Source organism: Periophthalmus magnuspinnatus, chromosome 19 (genome assembly GCF_009829125.3).
Source record: "Periophthalmus magnuspinnatus isolate fPerMag1 chromosome 19, fPerMag1.2.pri, whole genome shotgun sequence".
In the NCBI taxonomy this organism is placed as follows: Eukaryota; Metazoa; Chordata; class Actinopteri; order Gobiiformes; family Gobiidae; genus Periophthalmus; species Periophthalmus magnuspinnatus.
In genome coordinates this window covers 15,850,235-15,859,481 of record NC_047144.1, presented here as the reverse complement: position 1 = coordinate 15,859,481, position 9,247 = coordinate 15,850,235, and the positions used below count along the sequence as shown (strand labels likewise).

At 38.3% G+C, this 9,247-nt stretch overlaps 1 protein-coding gene across 1 annotated transcript; it reads right to left on the bottom strand.

Moving 5' to 3' along the window:
- Window positions 1-785: 785 nt before the first annotated feature.
- LOC117387455 (voltage-dependent anion-selective channel protein 2-like) lies at window positions 786-9,076 on the bottom strand. Its single transcript, XM_033984967.2, has 9 exons — window positions 8,955-9,076; window positions 8,302-8,373; window positions 7,948-7,997; window positions 7,001-7,153; window positions 6,575-6,627; window positions 6,005-6,232; window positions 2,716-2,866; window positions 1,827-1,884; window positions 786-917 (listed from the first exon to the last, which is right to left on the bottom strand). Exons 2-9 carry the CDS (start codon window positions 8,366-8,368, stop codon window positions 826-828), a joined length of 852 nt encoding a protein of 283 aa, XP_033840858.1. The 5' UTR covers window positions 8,369-8,373; window positions 8,955-9,076; the 3' UTR covers window positions 786-825.
- Between the last annotated feature and the right edge of the window lie 171 nt (window positions 9,077-9,247).

The following is a 9,247-nucleotide window of genomic DNA, read 5'->3' as shown; positions in this document are numbered from 1 at the left end:
TGATCTAATTGGTATTTTTAATTTTAATTGTTTTATCAGATCATGGTTTTGTTCATTTTCATACCTGACAGTTTAAACTCGCTAGACTGGTATTTTTAAGTTTCTGTTGAAAATATATCTCCAAATTTGAATATTTGATCACCACTAGTGTGGATTACAGTGTATGAAATTAAGTTAAACGTGTCCCTTTTATTCATAACACTATCATTTTGTTCAAATTATTTAATAAACATTCAGAAATTGAAATCTGAACAAACAGGTTATCACTGACATAACTACATTTTAGGGTTGTAACAATATCCAAATTATGATGATCACATTGTCAAAAGTCTCATAATAATATCGTGGACCATCACAGTATATGGAATTACAACTCTTTGCTTAAATTCATTGTTTTGGTGCAGCAACCGCTACAAAATAGAGCAAAGGAGCATGGTCTATGTAGTTTCCTCTATTTCAGTGCAGACTACATGAACAAATGAAGAAATAACTGTTATTAAACACTTTTAAATCTGAACTAGTTTTGTTTCAAGATCTTGTTAATTATGTTTTTGTTTGTCTTATTTCTAGCCAATTTGGAGCAGAGTTAAAGTACAGGATAAACTTGGTTAACCTAGACAGAAAATTTTCACTAAAATAAAAATCCCTCATCTTGAAACAACTAGGAAATATCTTCAAATTCATCAAATAAACCGATCTGATAAGCAAATATGTCCTCAACTGTTTTGAATCTAGATCGTTGTGATTAATGGTTAAGAGTTTGATAAATTGCAGTTCTCTCATACATTTCCAGAGCTGTGGATAATGTTTCCTTTTGAATCCTCCTCATGCCTCCAGTTCTAGACCCAGGCCGAGTTTGTGACCTCCAGCGTTGATGTTTTTCCCATCGACCAAAGCCGACAGCACCAGCTTCATTCCTGCAAGAGAGAAAAAAACACTCTGAAATCACATTGTATAGAGCCCTGCAGAGTTAAAATGTCCTAAAGAGGTTATAGTTTTATAGTATAATGATATTTTAAAAAGGTGCAGTCTGTAATCTTTCTGATGAAAAATGTACATTGTTACCAGAGCAATTAACAATTTAAAACCAAATATTGTAGTTTTTGAATTGAAAAAAATGCTCAAAATGTTGCCTATAAACCCACAAATGGCATTGTCTGGATTGTTCTACCATATGACAAAAGGTAAAGGTCTATATGGACTTTAAAAAAATACCACTTAGTGACATCATGCAGTGGGACAACACATTTGAACTCTGCCAATCAACCCTCGTTTTCAACGTCACTCGTACACGCCCACTGTGACGTACTTACTTTGATCTCCAGTTTTATTTTCTTAATGGACGATACTTGTAGGATTCAGCAGCGTCGTGTAGTCATTTTGGTACAAATGAAAAAAAATCCACTGCTCGCTCGTGCGATGTGCAGCTATCCATAGGGGGCGCCGACAGCATGTGACGCTTTGTTGTTATGACGTTTACGCCGACATCAGCTCCCATTGGGCGCTGCAGTTTTCTAACGCGCACATCAGTGGACTCATTTCTTTTATTGAGTTGTTTTAGATGAATATTGTGATTTAAAATGTGTAAATTATAACATAATGATCCACAGTGTCAGAGATGAGAACTATAGAGACACAAGCACAACAGGTTTTCCATCTTAGAACTGGGAATTTAACAGAGAAGAAGATACAATACAAAATGTGGAAGAGTTTTGGTGTGTGGGAATCATGTGACAATAGACGTCACCATTAATAAACCCTATAACGTTTAACATTGAGGATTTTCTTATATTAATTAAATAAATATTAATTAAACTCAAACTCACCAGGCCTCAGGTTCTGGCTGTAGCCGACTCCTACCAGACTGGCATTGTTCACTTTGGCCTAAGAAGCAAAATATCATTAAGAGGAAATCAGTATTAAACTGTAAAATCACAAAATGCGAAATGATACACTGAAAAATCTGAATTATACATGATCAAATATGTTGTTTTGAAGAGAAGAGAAAAAATGTTGCTTAAAAACAGAACTTTTAGAAAACACTTAAAAACTACACCTGCATTTCCAATAGTCGGTTTGTGCATAAAGCCCTTAAGCTGACAGCAGAGGGCGCTCATCTGACTAAGAGTCTATGAAGATCAACAGTGACAGCCCACCCCCTGGTTCACAAACTTAATTTTTCATTCATTTTTCCCATAGAAAAAAAAAATTTAAAAAGTTTGAAAGCTCGCTCAGGGCTAATCAGATATATGGCAATTAATGGCTATAAGACTTAAGTTTATTTAATACTTAATGAAACTTAATTAACTGCTAAATTATTAAGAACATTTTGCTGAATCTTGAGTTTTAAATGTGCTTTCTGGGTTTAAAATGATGCCGTTATAGATATTTGTTAGCACGTGGCTGGTTAGTACGTGGCTGGTTAGCACGTGGCTGGTTAGCACGTGGCTGGTTAGCACGTGGCTGGTTAGCACGTGGCTGGTTAGCCTCCGTGATGCCTTTGAACTCTTAATATTTTAATTTTTAATGGGAAAAATGAATGGAAATTTTACTTCTGGAACCTGAGCAGGCCGTCACTGTTGCTTCCATTTTGGTCACTATTGCTTCCATTTTGGTCACTATTGCTCAACTCTGTAGCGTAGTATAGTGTAGTATAGTGTAGTACGGTATGGTATGGGATGTCCAGTTGTCATAAAGTGTAGGAGCTGGTCTCACCGATATAGACGCTTCGGGGTCGAGCTGGTATTTGGCTGCGATGCCGAAGCAGGTCCCGTTGCTCCCGGCGCTCCAGGCCAAGTCCACGGCCGTCTCCAACTTATCGTTCACCTTCTGGTAAATGGACCCACCGAACTCACTGCCGTCTTTACTGAAAAATATGTGTAATTAACAAGAATTAGTCAAATTATCAAAAGTAGTCTCAACATGTCAGCGTGTCCTCAGAAAATAAACAACCAGAAGAAATCTAGCATGTTTTTGTACACCAGACGCTACAGTATTATTTAAAGGGATTACATAAAACTTAAATACAGGTAGTGTTTATTACTGTGTATGAACTTGACATGTGGAGATATACTGTAAATAGAAAAAAATAGCAATTGTGTAACCAGAAACCTACCAAACTCACTGCCATCTTGAGAAATATAAGTATAAAAAACTTGAGTAAATTCAAATCTATTTAAATGCGGATAAAACTGTCTCAACACATTAACCAGGACTCCACAAACCACAGCACAGAGACCAATGAAACAATCTTTAAAATATGGTTTATTCATGTTAATCTGATAAAAGAACTGAAAAATATCAGTGTTTCCCATCAATAGGAGACTATGGTGGCCCTCCAAAGTCTAATTTTTGCTGCCATAGTCTAAAAAGAGCTGAACAAAAGCTGCTGGTACAGGTAAAATTGTATGATTCTAATATTTAACAAAAGCAAACAGAAGTAAAAATAATGTTTAAAATGTTCACCCTGTAAATGTGTAAACAAACTGGCCATAAGGTCCACACGAGCCACAGCACAGGACGAATGAAGAATGACAGAGAGCAACGACAGCAGGAATGTCACCATGTGTCAACTGTGTGTGAAAGAGAGAGCACGGAGGAGGGAGAGAGTCTGAGGGAGCAGGAGGAAAGAGAGAGTCTGAGGGAGCAGGAGGAAAGAGAGAGTCTGAGGGAGCAGGAGGAAAGAGAGAGTCTGAGGGAGCAGGAGGAAAGAGAGAGTCTGAGGGAGCAGGAGGAAAGAGAGAGTCTGAGGGAGCAGGAGGAAAGAGAGAGTCTGAGGGAGCAGGAGGAAAGGGGGGAGAGAGGGAGTATGAGGGAGCAAGAGGAAAGGGGGGAGAGAGGGAGAGAAAGAGTATGAGGGAGCAGGAGGAAAGGGAGGAGGGAGGGAGAGAAAGTATGAGGGAGCAGGAGGAAAGGGAGGAGGGAGGGAGAGAGTGACTATGAGGGAGCAGGGGGAAAGGGGGAGGAAGGGAGAGAGCGTATGAGGGAGCAGGGGGAAAGGGGAGAGAGAGGGAGAGAGTATGAGAGAGCAGGAGGAAAGGGGGGAGAGAGGGAGAGAGAGAGTATGAGGGAGCATGAGGAAAGGGGGGAGAGAGGGAGTGACTATGAGGGAGCAGGAGGAAAGGGGAGAGAGGGCAAGAGAGACAGACAGAGTATGTGGGAGTAGGAAGAAAGTGTGGAGAGAGGGAGGGAGAGAGTCAATATGAGGAAGCAGGAGGGGGGAGAGAGAGAGAGGGTATGAGGGAGTAGGAGGGAAAGGGGGGGGCGGCATGAGGGAGCAGGAAGAAAGGCGAGAGAGAGTGTGAAAGAAAGAATGAGCGAGCAAGAGGTGGGGGAGTGAGTGAGTACGAGTGACGGAGCAGTAGGGGAGAGAGAATGAGAGAGAGAGAGAGAGAGAGAGAGAGAGAGAGAGAGAGAGAGAGAGAGAGAGGGAGAGTATGGGGATAGATAGAGAGAGAGTGAGTGTATGAGGAAGCAGGAGGGGAAAGAGAATGAGTGAGAGAGAGCATGGGTGAGAGAGAGAGTGTGGGAGAGAGTGAAAGAGAGAGGGTATGAGGGAGTAGGAGGGAAAGGGGGGGCGGCATGAGGGAGCAGGAAGAAAGGCGAGAGAGAGTGTGAAAGAAAGAATGAGCGAGCAAGAGGTGGGGGAGTGAGTGAGTACGAGTGACGGAGCAGTAGGGGAGAGAGAATGAGAGAGAGAGAGAGAGAGAGAGAGAGAGAGGGAGAGTATGGGGATAGATAGAGAGAGAGCGAGTGTATGAGGGAGCAGGAGGGGAGACAGAAATAATCCCACTGCTTTTTTGTGAGATTTGAACAGCTTTAAAAGCCCTTCTGGTGTTGCAAAAACACTAACAATTCAGTAAATCTGATGCGGGTGTCAATCCGTTTGTTGTATCTCTCCCCATTCAAATAAACCAAATAAATACAAAATAATTATCAGAAGCAGGAAAAATAGGATTGGTTAAGCACCTCAGAAATAGTAGGCAAAAATAAGAACATCCTTGTATTTTCAGTTTGTGCACAGGTTTAAGACGACCTTTTCAATACAGCGATGTGAAACAGGCAGATCTCTAAAGCCCAGTCAATCATAACGCACTAACAGCTCTACAACGGGTTAGCGATCAATAAAAGGCTTTATTATTAGATGCAGACAGCACACAGTGGTCTCATTTTACAACAGTACTGTTTTTACAATATACTCTGGGGGAAAACATGAAATGCATTCGTTTATAAGAATATAGTTTCAAATAGTTAAAGGCGCCCTACGTAGCTTTCGAGTGGAGGGTCTGTCACCAGCCTGTTAACGTGGATATGCTATTGCTTTGTCTAGAATATTCCAACATATTTATTTCCATGGAGACAAGCAGGAGAAGTTACAGGTCAGTTCAATGTGAGAATGCATGTTTTTTAAGACTCAAGTGTCCTCATATGATCATCTCTATAGTAAGATTATCACAGGGTTTCATTATTAAAAATATTGCCACATTTTAAGGTCATATCCTGTAAAGCTGCACAATTTTGGGGGAAAAAAATACATTTTTCTGGCAATATAGTGATTAGATGTGCGATTTATGCTAAAAAGTAGTACTGTGTTGAGAGTGCACATTGTAAACAACTGACTGAGAGAGACTGAAATATGAACTGACAAATTAATACAAGAATTCTATGCATTTCAGAACAGGTTTGTAGAGGTCTAAACTACAGGCACAACAAGATTTTTCTATAAAGACGGGATGTTTTGGTCTTTTGCCAACGAGAGTCTATCACTGTCTAAATCATTTCAGCCTTTGCGATTTGAGAAATACATCAACTTAAATAGCCATTTTGATTCGATTGTGATATAGCCCTAATCTCCTCTTTAGATTGGTTTGTGCGTGAAAAGGGGAGAGATTATAAATTTATACTACTTTCTGCTCCTTTCCATTCATATTGTATATGAAATAAAAATGTTATATACATCAGCTTTAAATGAAAAAAATAATCAAAAATCTAATATAAAACTTACACGTTGGTATGGAGCTGGAAGTCCCCGGTCCTGTATCCCACGGCGATGTTGCTGTGGGTCATTTTGGATTTGGCCGAGTCGATGGTCATCTGGTACCCGGCGAGCCAGCCCTCATACCCGGCCACGCCCGCCCCGTGGATGGTGGGTCCTGCGAAGTCCAGGTCCACGTCCACGCCCACGTTTAGGAACTCACGCTTGTACGCTCCCCGCACTTTACCACTCTTCTTACTGGAGATTCAAAAACACTGGTTAAATCACTACAACTGTTACTAGTATTATCACCAAAACAACTACCGTTACTACCATTATCATCAAAACTATTACTACAACTACTGCACCAACTCTATCAGAACTATTACATCCACTTAAACCAGTACAAGTGAATATATAGTTAGTATAGTAAACGGAAATTAAATTGTATTGAAAGTCTTTTCTCTTTGTTTAAATAAGAAAAGAAGAAATAAGATTTAATAGAAAAATTGCGATCAATTTACTCAAGGGGATCATGATCATTTTTTGCACAGCCTTATGTACAATTAAAGCAGATTACTGTAAAAAGCACACACATACCCGGTATTTGGACAAAATGTGGTTTCAAAGTTGAGCTTCAGGCCTTTAGTGATCTGAAATGGAGAGCAAGTTACATCTCAGAAAAGTCCTCAAAATGGCGCCTAAAAATTCTTAAACATATGAAAAGGAAATCTATAATGTACTTTTTATTGTCATTTTAAATAGTTAAATCTGGTATAAATCATAATTCTCTCTTGCAATAATAAGAGTTTGAACATGGTCCCTGAAAAATTAAGTAATAAACTTAACAAAATTAATACAGAAATATGAACTTATCAGGCCTTTAGTGATATGAATAGGGAATCAATTTAAAACAGCAAAAAAAACAAAAACATTTACAGTAGTGGCTAAGTGGCTAAGGTACAAATCATAATTTCTTAATGAGTTTGAACCCTGGTCCCTGAGAAATAAGAAATGGGTTTATACCTTATCTTCAATGCAAACTTCAGTCCCCAGTGTGTTTTCTGTGGTCCACTTCTCAGTGAAAGTCAAACCGTATTCAGACCATTTGTACTTCGTCTCCAGAGCTCCAGTCACTTTACTGGTGTCAGTGTTGGATGACCCAGTGGTTTTGAACTCCTATGAAGAAAAAAAAGGGACAAAATAATTATTTAAATATTTGAATATAAGTGCCAAGCTAATTTCTACAACATGCAAGGTGATAATGTATTGAGAAATAGGGATTAAGTAGATATTGATAGAAACATTTAAGATTTGAATAGCAGTGCTCATGTCAAACACATCTGGGCTTTTCATAATGAGACCCAATGGTGCATTACTTTCTATAAAGGCATTACCTATACCTACATATAAATAATTGAAGACTTCCCATTTTCTAATAGCAACCATTACAGTGACAATATTGATTTGTTTTTTTTTTTTATGTTTGTGACACCAAGGACTACAGATGGAAATTAGCATTTTGCTAAATCTAGTGCAGCCATCTTTTTAATGTATCTGCACACTGTCCCTCAAATAAATAAATAAATAAATAAATAAATTTGATTGCAAAAAGCCACATACCAGTACCCATTAAGTTCTCAAAGAAATTCATTTTTTCCCTCCAAAGTATTATCTTAAACAACAAACCAAATGGGAAAATAAATAATTTAAGAAGCCTTACCACTGAATATTTTAGCACTAAACCAGAATTTAAGGCCTGAGGAACTAAGGAGTAGACTACACTGATGCACCCAGTACTAAGATAGGATAAAACAGATCTAAACCAGGACTAAACCATGTCTAAACCGGGTGTAAGCCAGATCTAAGCCAGATCTAAACCAGGCTTACCAAGGACAAAGCAGTGGTCATCCCCTCAACTTTAACCAGTACAGGAATAAATGTCAATATTTTTACTTTGTGATATAACTTACCACACCATTTGTAGATTTTGTTTTCACGTCAAGTTTGATCAGACCAAATCCTACAGACACAAAACAACTGAATTAAAAACAAGCTATAAAACACAAAATAAAATAAAAATACAATGACCATGGACAGATACTGTGACTTTAAATGCAAAAATAAGTAAGTAGGCTCAATAACATTTTTATTATACAATATATTTAACAGAACAATTTTTTTATGGTCCAAAAACATCACCGGAAATCTGTGGGAAAACTACGTCATACTCTACAGGTTCTACATCAACAGTGTTTTGGATACAGAAACAAGTGTTTATAGATAATATAGCCACATGTGTCATTGGAAGATCAGATGTTATTTACCATATCCCTTGCTAAAAATGTCTTTTGCTGATTTTCCCAGATCTGCGAAGGCGGGAGGGATTGCCATGGCGCCTGTAAAATAAGAAAAAATATAATAATAAAGTTTAATGTTAATTACCGGAGTTCAAAATGATCACAAAAATATAAGAATAATCACACATTTTTACACCTTGAAAGGTAATTAAACAAAGATAGCAGTTTGTTTTGAAAGTGGAATAGTTACTCAAGAATCATTTGAGTCAAAACATTATCATTTTAACAGGGAATCTTTAAGTTATCTTATTTCAAGGTGGCTTTTGTCATCACCTGGCTGTGTACTAGTGACAAACAGGGCAAACGTGCGTAAGTAGTTCACAATAATCCTACAAATGTTGGTTAATCTTGTAATTGTAACGTATTTGCTAACAATCAAATAACGGAACCAACTCCTTAGATTGTATTATGTGACTACACAGTCACCCAATTATTTGCGAAATAGCGTGAAAATGGTACCTTTACGTAACTAGTATGGTATAGTAGTGAACCTGACCGTAGAGGGGGCGTATATGTCACGCACAGTAGCTAGCTTTGTCTTTAGCAGCTCACCTTCAAAAACCAGAGCCAAAACGGAAAAAGATGTGAACATACATGATTGAAAATGCTAGTTTACTTACCGTTTATAGTCGTAAATGTGTCTAAAAACGCTAAATTAAACAAGGAGAGAGTAAATTGTGCAAGCCGGTGTAGGACGATATGAAGGAGAGCTGACCTCGGCACCGCAGGACCCCAGATACAGCTGTCCGTCACGCGCCTGTCTAAAATGGCGGCCAGGGGGAAAAAAGCAAAATAATATATATGTATATATTTTTTCTACACTTAACATATCCTAAACGTATTCTACACATATTATCTTTTGACATTTATAGTTTATAATTATTAAATGACATGCTAAAGAGAGCTTTCAGTA

Excerpts from the sequence above, each read along its gene's own strand:
- LOC117387455 (XM_033984967.2), bottom strand. The coding sequence starts at position 8,368 with ATGGCAATCCCTCCCGCCTTCGCAGATCTGGGAAAATCAGCAAAAGAC. Across the intron at positions 7,998-8,301 it reads CATTTTTAGCAAGGGATATG|GATTTGGTCTGATCAAACTT; the intron begins GTAAATAACATC and ends TTGTGTCTGTAG. Across the intron at positions 2,867-6,004 it reads TTCCAGCTCCATACCAACGT|TAAAGACGGCAGTGAGTTCG; the intron begins GTAAGTTTTATA and ends CATATTTTTCAG.